This window comes from Mustela erminea, chromosome 4, assembly GCF_009829155.1.
Source record: "Mustela erminea isolate mMusErm1 chromosome 4, mMusErm1.Pri, whole genome shotgun sequence".
NCBI lineage: Eukaryota > Metazoa > Chordata > Mammalia > Carnivora > Mustelidae > Mustela > Mustela erminea.
Window position 1 is genome coordinate 89,324,607 of NC_045617.1, and position 23,546 is coordinate 89,348,152.

The window sequence follows — 23,546 nt, forward strand, 5'->3', positions numbered from 1 at the left end:
GCAGAGAGAGCCTGAACGCTGCAGATTAAAAGTGGGGACCACAAGACATCTCGCTAATCTCATTAGCCAGGTTCATCCCATTAGATAAAGCTGTGCCAGTTTCAGAGCATGGCCAAGAGGAGCCTAAACGGACACCCTGGAGCAGAGAGCTCTGGGTTCAGCTTGAAGAACCAGGACCAAGAACAAGACTGGCCAGAGGAGTGGGCTCTCCTTGAGGGCTGGCTCAGATCACGTGGCTCCCTGGAGGCCCGTTTCCAGGCCAGACTCTCTCAAATTCAGAGCTTTCTCCGGGACAAAAGACATTATTATCCAAGTTGAAAAAGAAATGACAGACTGTGGGAAAATATTTACAACATGTTAAAAAAAGGAAAAAAAGAATAAACCTTTTTTTTTTTTTTTTAAGCTTCCACAATTCCACTTTCAAAAGATCAACAATTGACTGGAAAAACAGGTAAAAGGCAGGAACAGGTGATTTATAATAGGCAGACTTGGAAAGTCCAATCTGGAAAAGATGTTCAGTCTGAGTAGAACACAGGGAAATGTGATTAAGATAATAATAAAAGACCAAATTTAATCCATCAGATTGAACACCTGTCAAAATTTTGTCACCAAATGTATAAACAAAGATAGGAATGAAGATGTACACTCTTGATGAGTCTATAAATTTTTTATGTTTTGAAGATTTTTAAAAATTTATTCAAGAGAGACACAGAGACAGCACAAGCTGGGGAAGAAGCAGACTCCTCCCTCAGCTGGGAGCCGGACATGGGGCTGGATCCCAGCATCTAGATATCATGACCTGAGCTAAAGGCAGACGCTTAACACTGTAAGCCACACAGGCACCTCAACTTTTTAATGTTTTTAATTAGCAGACTTTATTTCTTTCTTTTTTCTTTTTTTTTTTTCTTTTTGTTTTTTTTAGCAGACTTTATTTCTTAAAGCAGGTCTAGGTTTAAAAAAAAATGGGGGGCGCCTGGGTAACTCTGTTGGTTAAACATCTGCCTTCTGCTCAGGTCACGATTCCAGGGTCCTGGGATCGATCCCCTCCCTCATCAGGCTCCCTGCTCAGCGAGGAGTCTGCTTCTCCCTCTGCCTGCTGCTCCCCCTGCGCTGGCTCGCTCTCTCTGACAAATAAAAATACTTTAAAAATTAAACAGAAAGTACGGAGAGTTCCCATATATTCCTTTCCCACAATCAGTTTTTCCTGTAAGTACCATCTTATGTCTGTGTGGTACATTTGTTACAATTGATGAACAAATATTGGTATTATCATCATCATCATTATTATTAATTACAACCCATAGTTTACATTAGGGTTTGCTTGTTGTACATCCTGTGGGCTTCGCCAAAGGTATAATGTCGTGTACCCACCATTATCAGATCATACAGGATAATTTCACTGCTCTCAACAATCCGCGTGTTGCACCCAGTCATTCCTCCTTCCCTCCCTGCCCAACCCCAGGCAACCAGGCTCTACAGTTTCGCCTTTTCCAGGACGTCGTATAATTGGAATTGCAGCATTTTCAAACTGGTTTGTTTCTCTTAGCGATACATACTTGGTATTTCTCCATGTCTTTCTGTGACTTGATCGCTCATTTCTTTTTTTTTTTTTTTTTAAGATTTTATTTATTATTTGACAGAGAAAAAGATCACAAGAAGGCAGAGCAGCAGGCAGAAGGAAAGAGGGGGAAGAGGCCCCCTGCTGATTAGAGAGGCTGATGCAGGGCTCGATCCCAGGACCCTGAGATCATGACCTGAGCCGAAGGCAGAGGCTTAACCCACTGAGCCACTCAGACGCCCCGTCTTTTTATTGCTGAAAAATATTCCATTAAAATGGATGTGCCATGGTTTATTTATCAATTCACCTATTAATGGGCATCATGGTTGCTTCCAATTTTTGGCAATTATAACTAAAGCTGCTATAAACGCCGATATGCAGGTTTTTGTGTGGACCTAAGTTTTACTCTCATTGAGTAAATATCTAGAAGCAGCATTGCTCGGTCATATGGTAAGACTATGTTTAGCTTTGCAAGAAACTGCCCAATTATCTTCCAAAGTGGCTGTGCCATTTTTCGCTCCCCCCAGCAATGGATGAGAGTTCCTGTTGCTCCACACCCTCACCAGCATGGGGCTCTTAGCATTCTGGATATTAAGCATCTCACTTGCTTTAATGTGCATTTCCTTGAGGACGTATGATGTGGAACATCTTTTCATGATTAGAGGCCTTCTTTGGTGAGGTATCTGTCCAGTACTTTTGTCCTCTTTTTAACTGGGTTGCTTGGGGGTTTTAGACTGTAAATTTTGGGAGAATAATTTATCTATCTCCATTAAAACTTAAAATTCACATTCCCAATGGTTCAGCAGTGCCACTTCTCAAACACGCTGTGCCTATAACACGGGGAGTTTTAGGAACAAACCAATTGTGTCCTCAAATTCATGTCCACCTAATGCCTAAGAAGTCTTTATGCTGCTCATGAGCTCAAGGCAGTAAATGGGTCCTGTCTCCAACCTGGAACCTGGTGTCTTCCCTTACATGTATTAGATACCAGAACCACCACTTTCATGTCCCTCTTTAAGATCTCTAAGTCACTAAGTAGAATCAAAGGAGTATTTCTCCAAATAGAGGAGGTATGGGAACAAAGCAATGAGCTTTTCCACTCCAGCACAGTCACCTTAGAACAAGACATCTATTTCATTGCTCCATCCAAATTTGGACTCCAATGTGGGAGGGGCCAAGGCCCGGTTCTAACACATATAGGAAAACCAGTCTTATTATTTTATCATCACACCATGTTGTGGGCCAAAAACAACATTAGTATTAAGAGAGTTCTCACTCTCTTCATGGCCAAGACCTGGGGATGCCTGGGTGGCTCAGTCAGCTAAGTGTCGGCCTTTGGCTCAGGTCATGATCCTGGGGTTCAGCCCCACATCGGGCTCCCTGCTCCGCAGGAACACTGTTTTTCCCTCTGCCTGCCAATCCCCCTTCTTGTGCTGTCTCTCAATCCTCTGATAAACAAATAAACAAACAAACAACAAATAAATAAAATCTTTAAAAAGAATATAAACAAGCCTTGGTTGCTAAGAAACCTCGGATGTTCAAAGAATTTCGACCCTTCACCATCAGAAGAAACATTGAACAGAATGTGCTGCATTTTCTGGAGTTTGGTTTTGTTTTTGTTTTTCTTCCCAGGACAGAATGTTCAGGCAACCAGAAGTATGACCAGACCCAGACTTCTTATACCCAGAATTTAAAGACAATAGTCTTGAGAGAAAAAGGGTGTGGGTGACTATGAAGCTATCTCAAAGAACTTCTTTGGAACATGCACGTGGACAAGACAAAATCAGGATATAAAAGTCGATGTAGAAGCCAGAAACAAAAATTTGAAAATACTTCTACAGGGATAACCTTATAAGCGATTAGCCAGGGACTTCTCTCTCCTCAGTTGACCAGTTGTACAGCATGAGGAAGAGCAGAGCTGAGCGGGGATGCCCCCTGGTGGTCAAAAATAGAATGGCTTCAGTGTCTGAAAAAGGGGAGATTTTCCCTTTTTGGCTGTTATCTGAAAGGAATAAGAGAAAGAACAGACATCAGAAATGTCCCTGGCCAAGCCTTTCAGGGAAGAAGCAAGGCAGAATATGGTGAGGATGAAGCAGAGAAAAGTAGACTGCAGATAAAGGAATAATGAATCTCTGCTGGAGGATGGAGGATGGGGGGGAAAGCTGGCTCCCTCCCCACTGGACCAATGGATGAGTCTAGATGCCATCAGTCTGGTATAGAGACAGTAGACTAGGTTAATGGAATTAAGGCTGACTCATTTTTCTTCAGAATTCCTTTAATGCTATTCTAATAATGAAATGAAAATAACAGAAGTATGCAGTTAAAAAAATGATGAATGAACCAAAGAGATCATCTCTCGGGGCCTCAGAACCAAGGAACAATGAGGCAGAGGTTGGTGCTTTGAGTAATTAACTGACTTTTGTTTTCTTAACCTCTCTCCTTTGATCGTCATCCTTACTTCCCTGTACCCTCTACTCTTTTTCCTTCTCTCTTTCTGCCTTCTTTTCCTTCCTTTCTTTCACTTTTCTGGTTAAATATATCATACACAGAGAAAAGGATAATTTTTAAATAAACATTTATATCCTCTCCCCCACATAAGAAACAGAATATCACCAGTACCAATGAAGTAACCTGGGTGCCCCTCCTTCTTTATTCTCAGGGGTAACCTGAATTTGGTACTTATCCTTCTCTTCATTTTCTTTTGTGTCACCACCTATACATGTATTCTTAGACAATATATCATTTAGTTTTGCATGACTTTGAACTTCACATAAATAGAATCATAAAAGTATTCCTTTTTTGTTGTTCTTGCTTTCTTCAACCAAACATTGCATGTAAATTTTTCATACCTCCAGGCGTGCCTGCATGGCTCAGTTGCTCAAGCGTCTGACTCTTGGTTTTGGCTCAGGTAGTGATCTCAGGGTCATGAGATTGAGCCCCTCATCGGACTCCCACGCTCCCTGGGGAGTTGGTTTGAAGATTCTCTCCCTCTGTCACTCCCCCATTCTCGCACGCACACTTTGTCTGTCTCTCTCAAATAAATAAATAAATCTTTACTTTGGGGCGCCTGGGTGACTCAGTGGATTAAAGCCTCTGCCTTCAGCTCTGGTCATGATCCCAGGGTCCTGGGATCCAGACCTGAGTTGGGTTCTCTCCTCAGCAGGGAGTGTCCTCCTCTCTCTCTGACTGCCTCTCTGCCTACTTGTGATCTGTGTCTGTCAAATAAATACAATCTTTTTAAAAAAATAAATCTTTACCTTTTTTTTTTTAAGATTTCTAAAATTAATTAGAGAGAGAGAGTACAAGTGGGGGAGAGGCAGAAGGAGAACAAGACTCCCCACTGAACTGGAGAGTCTGACATGAGGTTCTATCCCAGGACCCAGAGATCATGACCTTAGCTGAAGGCAGATGCTTCAGTGACTGAACTACCCAGGTCACCCAAAAAAATGAACTTTAAAAAAATTTTTTTTGTATCTCCGGAAAGCCCTCATCTCATAAGTGTATAGCTTGATCAATCAACATTAAATTTTTCATTTGAATTTCATCAACATTAATATATAGCTCTAAGTTCATTATTTTTTTATCTTTAAATATAATTTTTTAAAAGATTTTATTTATTTATTTGACAGCCAGAGATCACAAGTAGGCAGAGAGGCAGGCAGAGAGAGAGAGAGAAAGAGAGGAGGAAGCAGGCTCCCTGCGGAGCAGAGAGCCTGATGCGGGACTCGATCCCAGGATCCTGGAATCATGACCTGAGCCGAAGGCAGAGGTCCAACCCACTGAGCCACCCAGGTGCCCCTAAATATAATTTTTTAAAAGATTTTATTCATTTGAGAGAGAGAGAGCATGAGCAGGGAGAGGGGCAGAGGGAAAAGGGAGATGCAGACTCCCTGCTGAGTAGAGAGCCCAAATTGGGGCTTAATCCCAGGACCCCAGGATTGTGACCCGAGTCGAAGGTGGACATTTAACTGACTGAGCTACCCAGGTGCCCCTAAATCTAATTTTTAACACTTTATTTTTTTAAAGATTTTTGTTGGTTTGACAGAGAGAGACACAGTGAGGGAGGGAACACAAGCAGGGGGAGTGGGAGAGGGAGAAGCAGGCCTCCTGCTGAGCAGGGAGCCCGATGTGGGGCTCCACCCAGGACCCTGGGATTATGGCCTGAGCTGAAGGCTTACACCTGAGCCACCCTTAGCACTTTATTTTTAAGTAATCTCTACATCCACCCAACAAGGGGCTCAAACCCACAACCCTGAGAACAAAAGTCACAGGTTCCGTTAACTGAGCCAGCCAGGTGCCCCTAAATAAATTTTTGATACAAAGAATACAGTAAGTATATAAATCATAATAATAAATTAAATACTTTATTCCATACTATTCCATAAATGAAATTTCACAAGTAATTTGTACCTACATATGATTCTTCTCATCACTTCTCATCTCATCTCTGACATAGACTGATTGCGTCCCCTGAAAATTTGTATGTGGAAGCCCTAACCCCCAGCATGACTGCATGTGTTACCTATAGGGAGGTAATTAGGTTAAATGAAGTCTTTTTTTTTTTTTTTAAAGATTTGTTTATTAACTTGAGAGAAAGAGGGAGGAGAGAGGGAAATAGAGAATCCTCAAGCAGACTCCCCACTGAGTGCGGAGCCTGACACAGAGCTCAATCCCGGGACCCTGAGATCATGCCAGGTTAATGATAGCATAGGAATAGATAGATAAATAAATAAATGCCCCAGGTTAAATGGAGTCTTACATACGGGGTTCTAATCTGATAAGACTGGTATTCCTTTTTTTTTTTTTTAAAGATTTTATTTATTTATTTTATTTATTTATTTGACAAACAGAGATGACAAGTAGGCAGAGAGGCAGGCGGGGTGGGGGGAGCAGACTCCCCGCTGAGCAGAGAGCCTGACGTGGGGCTCGATCCCAGGTCCCTGAGACCATGACCCAAGCCAAAGGCAGAGGCCTTAACCCACTGAGCCACCCAGGCGCCCCAAGACTGGTATTCTTATAAGAAAATAAAACAAGATGAAATCAGAGAGAGACACAAACCATAAGAAACTCTTAATCATAGGAAACAAACTGAGGGTTGCTGGCGGGGTTGGGGGAAGGGGTAACTGGGTGATGGGCATTAAGGAGGGCAGGTGATGGAATGAGCACTGGGTGTTCTATAAGACTGATGAATCACTGACTTCTACCTCTGAAACCAATAATACATTATATGTTAATTAATTGAATTTAAAAAATAAAAATAATATTTTAGGGAGTGCCTGGGTGGCTCAGTGGTTTAAAGCCTCTGCCTTGGGCTCAGGTCATGATCCCAGGGGCCTGGGATCAAGCCCCATGTCCGGCTCTCTGCTCAACGAGGAGCCTGCTTCCCCCTCTCTCTCTGCCTGCCTCTCTGATTATTTGTGATCTCTGTCTGTCAAATAAAATCTTAAAAAATAATAATAATATTTTATTTTTAATATTTTTTTAAAAAGAAACAATACATTAAGGCTTTTTAGCACTTAGTGGGTGCTCAATATTAGTTCCCTTTAGGGGTGCCTGGGTGGCTCAGTTGGTTAAGTGACTGCCTTTGGCTCAGGTCGTGATTGCAGGGTCCTGGGATGGAGTACCGCATTGGATTCCCTGCTCACTGGGGAGTCTGCTTCTCCATCTCCCTCTGCTGCTCTGCCTGCTGCTCTGCCCGCTTCCTCTCTCTGTCAAATAAATAAAATCTTTGAGAAAAAAAAAAAATTAGTTCTCTTTAAAAAAAAAAAAAAAGAAAGAAAGAAAGAAAGAAAGAAAAGAAAAGGAAGAGAGGGCGCCTGGGTGGCTCAGTGGGTTAAGCCGCTGCCTTCGGCTCAGGTCATGATCTCAGGGTCCTGGGATCGAGTCCCACATCGGGCTCTCTGCTCAGCAGGGAGCCTGCTTCCTTCTCTCACTCTCTCTCTGCCTGCCTCTCTGCCTACTTGTGATCTCTGTCTGTCAAATAAATAAAATCTTAAAAAAAAAAAAATTTAAAAAAAAAAAGAACTTTTAAAAAAAAAAGGAAGAGAGACCAGAACTTTCTCCCCGCCAGCGCACACCAAGGAAAAGCCATGTGAGGCCTCAGCAACAAGGCGGGAAGAGAGATTTCACAGAAACCAAATCAGCAGACACCTTCATCTCGGACCTCCAACCTCTAGAACTGGGAGAAAATAGTTTTCTGTTGTTTAAGCGCCTCCAGTCTGTGGTCTTCTGTTAAGGCAGCCTGAGCTGACCAAGACCCTTCCCTCCTGCTAAAGAGGTAGCCGTTATTCTGGATATGTCAACTTTTTCTTTCATAGAAACACCATGTAGTGTTTCCCTGCGTATATTTTTTTGTCTAAGGTTTTGAGATTTACAAAGTTGTACTCAGGCCATACATAGCCTTCAGAACTTTTTTTTCACTCAGCATTATGTTTTGGGGTTTTGTTGTTGTTGTTGTTGTTGTTTTGTTTTGTTTTAAGATTTTATTTATTCATTTGACAAAGAGATAGAGAGAGCACAAGTAGGCAGAGGGAGAAGGAGAAGCAGGCTCTCCACCGAGCAGGCAGCCCGATGAGGAGCTCCATCTCAGGACCCTGGGATCATGACCTGAGCTGAAGGCAGCCACTCAACCGACTGAGCCACCCAGACACCCCAACGTTATGTTTTAAGACTTAAACGTGTTGCTGCGTATCACTATAGTTCATTTGCATATATAGATCTTATGGCATGGGCCATTCTGTCAGTGGATATATGACTGATTTCCATTGTTTGTTTGTTTGTTTGTTTTTTAAAGATTTTATTTAAATCTTTAAATTAGAGAGAGAGGAAAAAATCACAAGTAGGCAGAGAGAGAGGGGGAAGCAGGCTCCCTGCTGAGCAGAGAGCCAGATGCGGGGCTCCATCCTAGAACCCTGAGATCATGACTCGAGGCATCCCTGTTTTGTTTTGTTTTTAATGGTTTCTAGTGTTACTTTTATGAGCAGAGCTGCATTTTTAATTTTTTTAAGATTTTTATTTTTTATTTATTCATGAGAAACACACAGAGAGAGTGGCATAGGGAGAAGCAGGCTCCCAGCAGAGCAGGGGGAGCCTGATGTGGGACTCGATCCCAGGATCCTGGGGTCATGACCTGGACAGAAAGCAATCACTTAACCAACTGAACTACCTAGGTGCCCTCAGGTGAATTTCCATAAACAAAAGCTGCAAGAATTCTGAGAGCCATTTCATCCCAGTGAAAGTTTTTGGCCATGAATGACAAAAATAAGGCATAGTCTGAAGTGCAAGAACCAGGCCAAGGGGTGCTTGTAGCAGAGAAGTGAATGACAAAGAAAGAACAGATTGTTAAGTGAGTGCCATGGGAACTCTGGGTGATAACTGAGAAAAGTAAAGCCACTTAATATGATATAATGAATAAAGGTATGTAACAGTGTATACAGTTTTTTTCTTCTTTTAAAGATTTTATTTATTCATTTGACAGAGAGAAACACAGAGAGGGAAGACAAGCAGGGAAGCAGGAGAGGGAGAAGCAGGCTTCCTGCCGAGCAGGGAGCCCAATGCCCGGCTCAATCCCAGGACCCTGGGATCATGACTGAGCGGAAGGCAGACACTTAATGACAGAGCCACCCAGGCGCCCCAACAATGTATACATTAAAAAAAAAAAAACACCCAACTTTATGTACTCTTAAAAATGCAGATTTTGGGGGCCTCATGACAGAGTTGAAGAATGAAAAGCCCTGAGGCAGGTCCCAGAAAACTGCATCTTCAACAAGTTCCTGAGGTGATAAAATACATTCATCTGTAAATATTTCCTACATTTTCTTGTAGGGCTTTTATAATTTTAAGGTGGACAAGGCATGATTCAAAGCCAGAAGTCATTATAGAAAATATCAGTAGATAAGGCTATGTAAAATAAAAAAACTTTTATTTGTCAATAAAAAGAAATCTCCTGGGGCACCTGGGTGGCTCAGTGGGTTAAGCCTCTGCCTTTGGCTCAGGTCATGATCTCAGGGTCCTGGGATCGAGCCCTTCATCAGGCTCTCTGCTCAGTGGGGAGATTGTTCCCCCACCCCCGCCTGCCTATTTATGATCTCTCTCTCTCTGTCAAATAAATAAATAAAATCTTAAAAAAAAAAAATAAGAAATCTCCCATGAACCAAAAGTGAAAGGCAAACAATGAGCTAAAAATAAAAATTACAAAATATATGACAAAGAAAAATATGAAAAGGGATCAATAACCTTCAAATGTAATGAGCACTTATAAATCAATAAGAAAAAAATTCCTATAAAAGAATGGGCAAAGGACATAAATAGGTAATTCATTTACATAAGACATGTAAATATCTAATGTTATGTCAAAATATTATTACATATTCCACTTTTCATCTGTCCAGTTTTTTCCATAAAAATGTGCATATATATGTATATATAAAAATATTTACATATATATAGTGAAAGATTATTCAGCCACTAAAAAAGAAAAAAATTCTGCCATTTATGACAGCATTGACAGACCCTGAAGCCATTATATTAAATGAAATAAGTAAGACAGAGAAAGACAAGTACTATATGATGTCACTTGTACGTGGAATCTAAGGAAACCGAACTCAGGTAGCAGAAAACGAATTATTGCTTGTCAGAGGCAGGGGGTGGGGAAGTGTGGTGGATAGAGGAAATGGTGAAGGTGGTCAAAAGGTACAAATTTAAGGTAAAAGGTAGAAAAGTTCTGGAGATACAATGCACAACATGGTGACTATAGTTAACTACTGTATTGTATATTTGAAGGTTGCTAAGAGAGTAGATCTTAAAAGTTCTCATCAGAAGAGGAGAAACTGGGATGCCTGGGTGGCTCAGTTGGTTAAGCAGCTGCCTTTAGCTCAGGTCATGATCCCAGCATCCTGGGATCGAGTCCCACATCGGGCTCCTTGCTCCGCAGGGAGCCTGCTTCTCCCTCTGACTCTGCCTGCCACTCTGTCTGTCTGTGCTCGCTCTCGCTCACTCTCTCTCTGACAAATAAATAAATGAAATTTAAAAAAAAAAAAAAAAGAGGAGGAGAAACTAGGTGAAGTGATAGTTGTTAACTAAACTGATTGGGGTAGTCATTTTGCAACATATACATACATCAAATCATTATGTTGTCTACCTTTTTTTTTTAAAGATTTTTATTTATTTGACAGACAGAAATCACAAGTAGGCAGAGAGGTAGGCAGAGAGGCAGGCAGAGAGAGAGGAAGGGAAGCAGGCTCCCCACTGACCAGAGAGCCGGATGAGGGGCTCGATCCCAGGACCCTGAGATCGTGACCTGAGCCAAAGGCAGAGGCTTTAATTCACTAAGCCACCCAGGCACCCCTATGTTGTCTACCTTAAACTATTATAACTTAGGTATACGCTATTATAGCTCAAGAAGTCTGGAAAATTTTTAAGATATGAAATAATGGTGATTTACTCTCTCATCAAAGATACAGGTTTCTTATCTCAACAGTCCTCCTCAATAATTCTGAAAGTAAAGAAACAACTTTCTTCAGGACAGATCTAGTTTCTGGTTCTGTACTTCAAAAGCTATATCTTTTTTTTAAGGTTTCATTTATTTATTTATTTGACAGAGAGAGCACAGGTAGGGGAAGCAGCAGGCAGAGGGAGAAGGAGAAGCAGGCTCTCTGCTGAGCAAGAAGCCTGATGCGATGTGGGGCTGATTCCAGGACCCTGAGATCATGACCTGAGCCAAAGGCAGACGCCTAACCAACTGAGCCCTCCAGGAGCCCCACTTTTCTGTATTTTGTTTCTTTTGTTTCTGCTATTCTTTTAGTAATTTTTTAAAGATTTTATTTATTTATTTATTTAAGAGACAGACAGAACACGAGCAGGGGGAGGAGCAGAAGGAGAGAGAGAGGGACAAGCAGACTCCTTGCGGAGCTCGGAACCTGAGTTAGGGCCCCATTCCTGGACCCCGAGATCATGACCTGAGCTAAAGATGTTTAACCAACTGAGCACCCAAGCACCTCTCTTTTTGTAACTTCTTAAGCTAGATACTTAGCTCATTCATCTTTAGAATTTTTCTTATATAAGAAATTCAAGGGCAAAAGAAAAATCTTACTTTTTATGGCTAAAGCATAGATATACATAATGAATGATACAGCACAGCACAGAAATCTACACTGCATCTGTGGTCTTAAAATTACATAGACAGGGAATTATATAGGTGATTAGGGAAAAAAATGTCTAAAAAGTTTCCTTAGGGGGATAATAATGAAAGAAACATTGAAAAACACCACCCTAAGACCGGGATCTGAGAGAAAGTAGTTAACTTGGAGAGTTCATGTGGCACCCATGGGGAGGGGAAGAAGTGATACAGGAGGGAAGGCAGCCACGAGGGAGGATGCTTTCAGGCCAGCTTCCACTGGGGAAATCCAGAGGACATCGCCTCCGAGTCATGCCATGTGTGCTGAGGGAGCCCAGGTATTTATTCACTAGCTCCTGGCCGGCTTTCATTGACAGTCTTGGAAACCAGAACATGCTGGCACTAGCTATTGACCATATCCTGCAGTAGTCCACCGGGACATAAGAAAAAGAGAGATATGGGTGGTCAGTGCCCCCTGCTACACTATTGTTACTTAAAATAATAGAAAGTGGGGGTGCCTGGGTGGCTCAGTCGTTTGGGCGTCTGCCTTTGGCTCAGGTCATGATCTCAGGGTCCTGGGATCGAGCCCCGCATCGGGCTCCCTGCTCGGTGGGGAGCCTGCTTCTCCCTCTCCTGCTTGTGTTCCCTCTCTCGCTGTGTCTCTCTCTGTCAAATAAATAAAAAAATCTTTAAAAAAATAATACAAAGTGCTATTAGGAGAAAATTTTTGATATGAATAATCACAAGCAGCACTTTTCACAAAGCCCTCAGGGAGACCCAGCTGTCATGTAGGTGCTGCTGGACTGAACAGGGTCAATGTTTCTTATGGTCAGTCATACATCATCAGGGTGCTTCAAGTCTAACCCATCTTCCCTAGAGATGCAATGTTACAAATTGTGTTTTTTTTTTCTTTTAAGATTTTATTGTAAGTAATGCCTGCACCCAGTGTGGGGCTCGAACTCACAGCCCTGAGATCAAGAGTTGCATGCTCTACCAGCTGAGCCAGCCAGGTGCCCCACCCTGTTCTTTTCTCCCGAGCTCATTCTGTGGTCTTTCTGAGAAGTGTTTCCTCTGATGTCTCATCTCTTAAGCGTTTCCAAAGGACAATGACTTTGCAGAAATCATTTCTTGAGTCAGAGGCATAGTGGCTTCTCTGTATCTGATTATGCTGGACACGCATTCTTAAGTGTTGCCATCACAGGATTGTTGGCTGCATTGGCTTGCAACTCCCACTTCCTTCCAATCTTTCTTTCCCTCAAAACCTGTGCCTACTAGAGAATGCAACTCGACTTCAGGAAGACTTGCTCATTCACTTTTCTTTGTTTGCCCTGTTATCTTAAAATATCATGCTTCTTTTTCAAAGAAACTAAGGGGAATCCCAGAAAACCTCCCAAAGGAGGTGACAATTGGCTTGTGCAAAATTTTGGCACGTGTATAGGGACTTAAGTGTGGGAACTGCTTGAGAAAAGGCCAGGAAGTATGGCAGGTGTTTGTACTGATGATGTTCCATTTGTTCCTCCAAATCCATTCTTCATTTTTCTCCACCCTGCTCTGCGTCCTGGGAGATGACAGTTAGGGACTACACCAACAGACCTCCTTGTCCTACAGTTTCCAGTTGGGTGCAGGCAGTGGACGGCACCAGCAGAAGTGTGGCATTTTTTCATTCCCACTGTGGCGGCATCCCTCCACCAAAGCTCCTGCCAGGTAATGGTTTTATCCCTTCGGCCCTAGGAGTGCTAACAGGTATCACACCATTTCTTACTGCTCTTCCTAAACTCTACCCACAGCTTTGAAAGAGCTGCTGTATTAAGCTCTTCTTAAATTATCCATTTTGAGTGTGCCATCTGTTTCCTGCCAGGTCCCTGATTGATGCACTGTGTTTGATTAATGGGTATTAGTTCAGACTAGTTGGAGCATGAAGTGTTGTGTGATGAAACAGCAAAACATTATGTAGGAACAGTAGGTGGAGAACAGATGGTGAAGGGGCTTGTCTTCCAGGCCAGGGAATGGGAACCTCAGAGGGTTTTAGACCAGGAGTGACATGCTCTAAGAAAACTAATTTGGCAGCTGCATGTAGAAGAGTTTAACATTCAGAGATAGGAAGACAAGTTAGGAGATGATTACAGCTGCTCTTACAGGAAGATGTGCACTTTGTAATTATCAGATTGGCAGAGCGCCAAAGATTTGATAGCACAGCAGGTTGATTAGGATGTAGAGAAGCAGTGCTCTCAGACATCACTAGTGAGGGCATAATTTGATAAACCTCTTTGAAAGGCAATTTGATAATATCTATCAATATTGTAAATGATCATAAGCTATTGGTCCAGCAATTCCTCATTTAGGTGCTTAACCTATAGACAACATTGCACAAATGCTAAATAATTTATATGTAAGACTATGTAGCATTTTTCTAATGGCTCAATTTTGAAACAACCTAAATGTCCATCGTTAGAGGCTGGTAAACAAGTATAGCACAGGGACGCCTGAGTGGCTCTGTGGGTTAAGCTTCTGCCTTTGGCTCGGGTCGTGATCTCAGGGTCCTGGGATCGAGCCCCACATCGGGCTCTCTGCTCAGTGGGGAGCCTGCTTCCCCCTCTCTCTCTGCCTATCTCTCTGCCTACTTGTGATCTGTCAAATAAATGAATAAACTCTTAAAAAAAAAAGTATAGCAAAGCACAGTCCATGGAATGGAATACTATGCAGCAGTTAAAGAGAATGAAATTACCATGTCTTCATGTGGGAAGATAGCCTAATAGTTGACATAATATGCTTCTATTTGGGTGGGAGGATAAAAGGGTATTTTTCACATAAGTTTATAAATGCAAAAAAAAAAAAAAAACCAGAATAAAGGAAACAGGGACAGGATGATTGCTCTCTGAAGAGAACTGAATGGCTAGGATCAAACAAAGGGAGATTTTCCTTTCATTCTAATCTTATTGTCCCTGTGCATAAATTACCTGTGTTAAAAAATCCACTGCACTGCCATCTTAGACTCAAACCTCTACCTTGAGAACAGTTCAAAAACTCAGGCTACGTATAGCTTTCTGGGCGAAATAACACAACTGCGAGGTATTCAATTAAAAATAATAATAATATTATCTTCACAACACAGCATTTGTTGAATGTTGAGCTTTATTACCAGGTAAGTAAATGGCCTTGAATTGTCTTGCCTGGTCTTGTCAGTTCTTAAAGTTCAGAGTGAGTACAGTATCTGAAAAACTGGAAGACAGGTCTGTGACTAGTAACTGCATCCTTTTGTGACGGTTGCTGATCCAAGTAGGTAGTGGGCAGAGAGGTCATTCAGGGAATTCAGCCCCTGGATGGGTGTTTGATATAAACGCTTCACTTAATGTCTTTTCTGAACTGGAGAGGTTATAAGGCACTGCTCTTTCAGAGCTTTCAGAATTTCTCTGTCAGGATTGCTCTTTCATTCATCTTCACCTAAACTGTATGCTCCGTAAAGGAAGACCACAGGCTTGTTGGCCATTGCATTCTTAGTGCCCAGCACTGAGCAGGTGCCTAGTAGTTGCTCAAGTATTTGTCCAGTTGAATCAAACATGGCTTTCTGTGTCATATTGCCCCTGCCCTTCCTGGATAAATAATTGACCCTTCATCTCCCTTCGTCTTGATTGCAATGACCAACTTATCTTCTTCATAAGAGAAGGAAAATAGTCAAGTAGTGTAACTAAGTTTCCGAGTTAATGAGACTTTTTATTTTTTATATTTTTTTAATATTTTATTTATTTATTTGACAGAGAGATCACAAGTAGGCAGAGAGACAGGCAGAAAGCAGGCTCCCCGCAGAGCAGAGAGCCCAATGCGGGGCTCAATCCCAGGACCCTGAGATCATGACCTGAGCTGAAGGCAGAGGCTTTCACCCACTGAGCCACAGTGGGTGAAAGTGCCCCGAGACTTTGGAATTAAGTGCAATTTAGTCATCTAATTTCTGTGATACTAGAGTAATTGCATGATGTTTCTAAAACATTGTATTACCTTGTAACATTACCCATAGAAAGTTGAATCTTTACATCTTGCTGCTTTAGTTCATTTCCTAGTTAATACAATTAAAACTTTTTTTGTCAATAACTCCTGCATTGCAGTCAGAACTTCAGGATTAGAACTTATATATATTGGCCATTTCTCTTATTTTTATGGGGTTGATACTCTGGAGAGATACTTTACAATTATGTAATACTGTACTGAATTATGTCTAACATAGCCAATCATAAATGAAGTTTGATAAACTTGACTGCTTGACTGTGTAATTTTATTGCTTCCTTAGAGGTTTTTTTTTTAACTTTTTAAAAAGATTTATTATTTTAGAGAGAGCAAAAGGGGGCACAGAGGGAGAATCTCAAGCAGACATAGAGTTCTATCCCAAGGCCCTGAGACCATGACCTAAGCTGAAATCAAGAGTCCAAGCTTAACCCACTGAGCCACCCAGGCGCCCCCCAATGACTTTTTTATGAAAATATATAGTTATCACATTTATTGGTGCAATATGCCCTCACTATAATGACATTATTAAATTTGCTTAATAAAAACTTAGTAACTCTAATTAAGCTTTTTTTTTTTTTTCTTTTTAAGTTATCTCTATGCCCAGCATGGGGCTTAAATTCACAGCCTGAAACCAAGAGTCGCATGCTCTACCAGCTGAGCCAGCCAAGCGCCTCCCAATCAATGACTTTGATTCAGGGTTGTTGTTGTTGTTGTTTTTGGTTAAAAAAAAAAAATCACAGTTTAAGTCTAGGGAAAATGTAACAATGTCTAGTTTTCTGAAATGCCAGAAAGACTCGAGAGGATAGGATAAATAGGCAAGATCTGCTGCGGGCAGAACTGACGAGATTTGGAAGTCTGGTATTACAAATCGGCCAGCTCAGGGACCAGATGCGGACCGCAAAAAATGTTTTGCTTGGTTTGTACGTTGTTTTTTAAAAATGCTTAAATTTGTCTGCCAAGTGATTTGGTCCCCCACTCCCTAATGGCTTTCTCCCAACAACCTGACCTTACCCGCTTGGCTCTCTTATGCATCGAATGCCTGGAGAAGAGCAACATCATAGAAAGAAATACGGAGGGTGCCTGGGTGGCTCAGTGGGTTAAGCCTCCGCCTTCAGCTCAGGTCATGATCTCAGGGTCCTGGGATCGAGTCCCACGTTGGGCTCTCTGCTCAGCAGGGAGCCTGCCTCCCCTCTCTGCCTCTCTTCCTCCTTGTGATCTCTCTCCCTCTGTCAAATAAATAAATGAAATCTTTAAAAAAAAAAAAAAGAAAGAAAGAAATATGGAACTTGGGAGGGAAAGAAGTGAAAATGATTTTAAGAATATACGAATTTGACAGGCAAGTGAGCCCACTGTCAGAACTGCACACAGAGGTTCAGAGTTGCGGCTCTGGACAACATGCATACAAAGAAGCTAAAGGTAAACCCTTGGGTAATACTCAAATTTAAGGGCTGTTGGAATCATAATGAAAGGAAAGAACTGTCCTAAGAGACACAGAGTAGAGCAAAGCTATGGAGGTCAGAAAGAGAACTTCAAAAGTTAGAGGAAAGCTCAGCTGAGATTAGCAAGCACCAACTATGGTTCAAACAGCCATGATTTTGTTTTTATTATCTACTACAGACTGCAGGGACTTTTTTTTTGGATGCAACTACTTAACTGTCCTGTGGAAGTTCCATCCGCAAATAGGAATGACAAGCCCATCAGTGCCATAAGCATGTTTTTTTTTCCTGAAGGGCACTTGGTGTTAAACTGTCTTTAGAAGCATTGCTTTACAATTCCAGTCCTAGTTTCTTATGTGAACACATAGTTGAGAATTTCATTACATGTTGTCTCTTTTTATTACCAGAATTCATTCTACGAAGCAACAGATTTTTATTTTTGCCCCTTTCCTTTGTAGATGTTGCACACTGTGACATGATTAGGATTATTTCAAGTCAGCCGATAGTTGAAGGAAAAAAATTCCAGATTCATCTCTAGCTAGAACAGAGCTTGGTAGGCCACAATTTTTACCGGCCTCAGTTATGCCTGGGTGACTCTATCCTTGTTCCTCCTTCTCATTTGTTATCTTGCTACATTTCACATATCCTAAAAGCTACCTTAAGTTCTTTTTTGGAACAAGATAGAACATATAAATACTTAAAGTACTACAAGCATTTTAATGCCTGTGGTCATTATTAAAATGTCTGCAGTTATAAGGCCACTAGACCCAAAAAAGCGTTTGAAACTCTTAAATTTCCACTTAGGAATAATGGGTGATAACAGGGCAGAATGCCAAATATGTAATAGTTGAAAATTATAGCAAAGTGAGTGGAAAAAATTAAGACTCAGCTAGTTGGTTTTTCTGTGAGGATATGTAGGATATTTATTCCTGAGCTATCAGGAAAAGCATTTTGCCCTCTTTAATGACTTTGGAAGCTCTCTTTCCAACTCAACTAACACTATCAAAATCACTATGTTGTAGGGGTTGCGAAGGTGGGCTCTGAAGCCACACCACCTGGTTTCAAATTCTAGTCCACGTAAGCTGTGTGACTCAGGCGACTCACCTGCCTCACCTGAAAAATGGTGCTAACAGAACCTCCGTCATAAGATTTTCTGGACTTTGACATGTTTACATGAGTAAGGTGCTTAGAACATTGTCTATGACCTTTTAAGGGCACAAAAAAACTGGTAGCTATAATTATTATTGCTTTACAGTAGGTTAAGACTCATGAGCCTCCTGGGGTCAATGCCAAAACTCTGGATCAAAACAACTGGATGCGTAGCTGGATTCCAGAAGCCAAAGCGAATGTGCACCTGAACACCGGTCTCAACACCGGTCTGCGCACCGCCCTGCTGAGTAATACCTGTGGAAGTCAAACCTTCAATTCAAGAGCTCTCAATTACTAGTGTTTTGCACAGGTTTGATACCATACTTTACATTAACTGGCTCCTAACAGAGCACTACTAAATTCATTTATTAAATATTTACTGAGGGCCTACTTTGTCATTAAGTTTTAAACGCCACAAACCACTAATAACCAACACACACCCACACTCTTCCTCTTGCTGCTTCAAACGATCATGGTCAAATCAAAGCTACTACACGTTACTGAAACAGCAAAAATGCTTCAAAGTGTTAGACCTATGGTGAATTTAATGGAAATCACAAGTAGGAGCCTATCACAATCTCATGCCTTAAAATACTGAAAAAATACAAAGTATGAAAACAATAAGTAAACTCTGAGGTCCCATTAGCAGGAGCTGGTCCCACACGGGAAGTATTTGGTAGGAGTGAAGAACACAGCGACAACTGTTTAGTCCCACTGGATCATTCGCTCTTCTTCAGGGAGAATACTCCAGTTCGGGGAGGCCATATCCCGGGCCAGCCAGTTGAAATCGTCGACGTCGTTCCAGTTATTTCTGCTCCTATCTAAACCAGAGCCCTCGAAGTCCTTGTCGATGCCCGGGTAGCTCCAGCTATAGGGGGCGAACTGGATCCCGCTGCAGTCCTCCACGATGGCCCTGCTGGTCACCTGCAAAAAGATACGGGTGTCTCTCGTAGTGTGTACGCGGAGCTGTTGGCAGGCCACGGCCAACACGCAATCACTGCAGTCCTCCAGGAACACAGAGGTGGACACCGGGCCGCAGAGCAGTGTGCAACTTCGGGCTTTGGCCAGCCGCAGGGTGTTGGGATTGCCATACAGTTTGATTGTGCATTTGCTCAGATCGGTCAAAAGGACGTCGCGCTGGTGCAGCTCCTCCGCCCGCTTCTCCAAGGCTTGGGACTCCACATTGGAGAAGCCGCAGACAAAGCTGGAGCCGAAGCCTCCCTCCTCCTTCAATGGCGGCGGGGAGGTCGGGACGCCTTCAGCGGCCGGGGCGCCAGGACCCGCGTCGACTTTGGTGCCCGAAGCAGCGTCCTTCCTCCGGGTCTTGAAGGCGAAACGCTTTTTGGGTTGCAGCTCCTGGCGCCGCTCGGCCAGGATCGCCTGCAGCCGCGTCAGCGCCTCCTGTGCCTGCCGCAGGTCGTAGGCGGCCAGAAACAAAACCGAGTCGTTGAGAAGTTTCTGCAGGCCCTGGAGCCGAGCAGCCGCCTCCTCCAGCTGCTCCATGGATTCCCCGCTCTTCAGAAGCTCTCCCACCGCCGCTTGCTCCCGAGAGAAGGCGGCGGCGAAAAAGTCGCTCTTCTCCTCCTCCACCTCCTGGTTCTGCCGCTTTTGCTTCCGCCTTTCTACCTCCAGTTGCCGCTCTTGTTCTCGTCTTTGAAGCCGTTCAGGCACCATGCTCCGGTCCCGCGGCGAACCCATGGCCCCGTTTGCCGCGGCAGTGGAGCAACCAGCGCTCTCCATCTTGACATCCAGTTTCCTTTCTCCTACCTTGCTTCCTCAGGGCGCGCCCTCCCTGGGGCCGCCCACCAACGCGTCCTGTGATTGGCCGGACACGCTTACGTCAGCCCCGGCCTTATTTTCTTCGCCCATTGGTCCCTCTGCGTCGAAGGGGGCGGGGATATGAGGCGGGGCCGAGTGACAAGAGGGGTGGGGAGACAAAGGTCCTTGTGGATGGGTGGGGTGGGAGACAGGAGGGGGAAGCTTTTTTTCCTCTTAAAGGGGCAGGACTTATATCCGGGATTGTGGGGTGAGTTGCAGCAGCGGCAGCTGCACATGTGGGTTTGTTTATAAGAACAAGGTTAGAAACTCGCAGGCCTCCCCCTCCCCCCGGCTCCTCCCTACTACCCCCTTACGGGCCGGAGATCCGCTACTGGTGGGGGGAATGTGTGCGTATGGTGGGTGGGGGGACAGGTAGTGGTGAGAAAGATGGAGGGGGGGTATATTGCACCGCCCGGCCCGCGCCGGAGGAAGCGGCAGCTGGAACAGCTGGCTAGGGAGCCGCTTGCATGCCTCTGGTTTTTTCTTTTCCTTTCCACCACCCCCTCCCCCAACCCATTCCTGCCGTCCCCAAACCCTTATTCTACCCGCCTTCCCCTCTCAGCCGCAGCAGTTCGGCGTGGCCTGGGGTCTCCTGGATTCCCGCAGGCACTTTCGGGGGCGGGAGTAGGCGAGGGGCACCGGGATGGGAGAGACTGGGTTTCTCATTGCAACCGGGTTCCGGGGGCCCAGGGGTAGTCTAAAAACGGATTACTATTTTTTTGGCCAATTGCTGCGGTCGGAGGGGTGGGGGCGGGGGAGGGTGAGATTCCACACCCCCTTCCTCTTCCTCCCACGTCCCCCCCTCCCCACTTCGCGGTCACTCCCTCCGCAGCTGAGCGCTGCTGGCGGCGCGGGGGTGACACTCCCAGCCCCGGGCTCTGCAGCTCTCCGTGGGGCCGTCGGTCTTTAGGAAAGCCTTGGGGGAAATGTTACATTATTTCTAGAGGTGGTGGGAGGGATTTGTCACCGGAAGTGAATGAGCCTAGCCCAAAGTCAGGATCAGGCGGAGGTGTTAGTGGGCCGCCGAGCCGGCGTAGTCAGTAGCAAAACGCCGGGCAACCGGCCGGCTCAGAGCCGAGACGCCGCCGGCTGCGGGCCCGCCGCAACCTCGCGTGCTCGGTGCTGCCCGCCGAGCGCGGGGCGCGTCTTTAACCCCGCCCGCCCTGCAGGGCTTTGGTTTCACCCTGCTCTCCGCCGCGTTCCCAGCCTCCACCGTTTCTAATTGGGGTATTTGTCCAAGAAACTGTCACTTGAAATTTCACTGATACGTCTGCATTTGGATGCAGAGAAAGATGGGAAGAAACGAGAAAATTAAGACTTATTTCCAGTTTTTCACGCCCCACTGTCCTCTTTCCCTTCCCATTTAAAACAACAAAACACAACACATAAATTCCTGTATTTCTCCACTGCAGGCAAGCACAGATCACAGCGCTCGTCAAATTGCTCGCCAGGGTGAGGGGTGGGGGTGTCCGGTGTGTATGTGTGTGTGCAGCGGCTGGAAACCAGGAACTGGGTGGTAAAATTTTTCTGTGCTTGTACTTGTAGTATATATTCTTCGTTTTCGTTCGCTTTGTTTTATGTGCAAGCTGGATGAGGCTTTTTGCTTTTTGTGAGGTTTGGTTCTGAGGCTGGTGAATGAGATGTAGCTGGTTATCTTGTCTAAATCGGGGGAATGCAATAGCCGCTTTATTTTGTAAAGAGTTGATTTAAGCAAGGAAGGTTTAAGATTTATTTTGCTAGGGAAACAACAAAAAAACAAAAACCGACCTGCCTTCCTTAAGTTTTTCAGCAGTTGAACTTGTCGCACTCAAATTAAGAAAGTTTGTAGCGGAACAAGGTTTACTGGAGCTGCAGGTGCATGAGGCAACATTTCTGTGTTAGCCCAGTGAATCTGTTGGTGGTTGGTTGGTAGTGTCTGTTATCATAAGTGGAACTGAACGTCGTGAGACCTTCCCGAGAACTTCATTTCTGCCCCCAAACAGGTTTTGACATAAAGGCCAGTAGACCTTGGAAGTTTCTGAATAGTTCAAACTCTCTCTTTTTTTTTTTTTTAAAGATTTATTTATTGGACAGAGAGATCACAAGTAGGGAGAGAAGCAGGCAGAGATGGGGGTGGGGGACAGGGGGGAGCAGTCTCCCTGCTGAGCAGAGAGCCCTATGGGAGGCTCGATCTCAGCACCCTGAGATCACAACCAGAGCTGAGGCAGAAGCTTAACCCACTGAGCCACCCAGGCGCCCCAGTTCAATCTCTTATGAGAAAGAATAGCCCCTTCCTTGTCCTTTGATGAAAACATACAGGTCAGCCTATTGGCAGCCGCCTCCCACCCCCCACACTGAAGGCAGTTTCAGAGACTGATGTGGAGCCTGAGTGGGAATGGGCGGGGGTTGGTGATGTTATCCTTATGAAACATTGGCTTGACAGTTCCCTACAGCCCCCAGCAGAGCTGCAAGCCAAGGTAGGTGGCCAAGATAGGAAGATGAAGCTACATTTCTATGTTCAAAAGCAACAGGAGAGCCAGAAAATCTCTAGCAGGTGCCAGGCTGTATTGGGGTCTTTCTTCTGACATTTGAGGGCAGTCAGTTCAGTGTGCATCCTTGAAAGGTATCCCAACTCCTGAGAGGGGAGGGCCTGTTCCAATGCCGGGAGACAGGGTGATTCATGACAACAATGTGACATGTGGCAAAAGGCAAGCAGCACAAGAACTCTGAATCCTACTTTCAAAATTTCAAAGAGCTTGTGAATCAAGGACTGCTTTTCTCTTTGAGACATCTTGAAAGACTCCTAAAGTGTTCCAGACTTCAAAAATTACTTAACAAACATTTATGGTTTATGATTCTGTTGTGAGATTGATTTTTTAACATCTTCAAAATTTCAAACCTAGTAAGAGGGGCAGTGAAGGGGGTGGGTTCTCATCACCCGAGCTTCAAGTTACCAACTGACAGTCTGGTTTCTTCCAAAACTCTGGCCACTTACACACCCCATCCCCCTGATTATTTTACAGCAAATCCTAGACATTGTATCATTTCATCTTTTACAATCTGTGAGTATTTCAGTATGTCTCAAAAGGATGAGGACTGCCTTTTTAAAACATGAACACATACCATCACCACATTCCCGAAACATAGTGAAGTTTCCTTATTATCAGAGTTCCAGTCTGTATTCATATTTCCTTGATTATGTTATAATTTCCTCCCTTTTAAGTTACTTATTGACTAAGGATCCCAAGAAGTTCCACACAATGTGTCTAGTTGATCTGTTCCTTCAGTTACTTTAATCACTTCTAAAGCCACCCCCATGCCTGAGCAATTGTTGTGTTGGAAGAGCCTGATCATTTGTTCAGTAGAGTTTCTCCCTGTCTGGATGTTGCCGGTCGCATCTCCATACCGTATTGGATGCTAAGTATTTGTTGTGTTCACTTGATCTTACATATCATTAGTGAATGTTTATGTATTAGTATGCCAAAGAAAATGA

The 23,546-nt window shown here is 43.8% G+C and overlaps 1 protein-coding gene across 1 annotated transcript; it reads right to left on the bottom strand.

Moving 5' to 3' along the window:
- Positions 1 to 17,309: 17,309 nt before the first annotated feature.
- Positions 17,310 to 20,089, bottom strand: TBCC (tubulin folding cofactor C). The gene has a single exon (XM_032339995.1). The coding sequence runs from the start codon at positions 19,994 to 19,996 to the stop codon at positions 18,962 to 18,964; it is 1,035 nt and encodes a 344-aa protein (XP_032195886.1). The 5' UTR covers positions 19,997 to 20,089; the 3' UTR covers positions 17,310 to 18,961.
- Between the last annotated feature and the right edge of the window lie 3,457 nt (positions 20,090 to 23,546).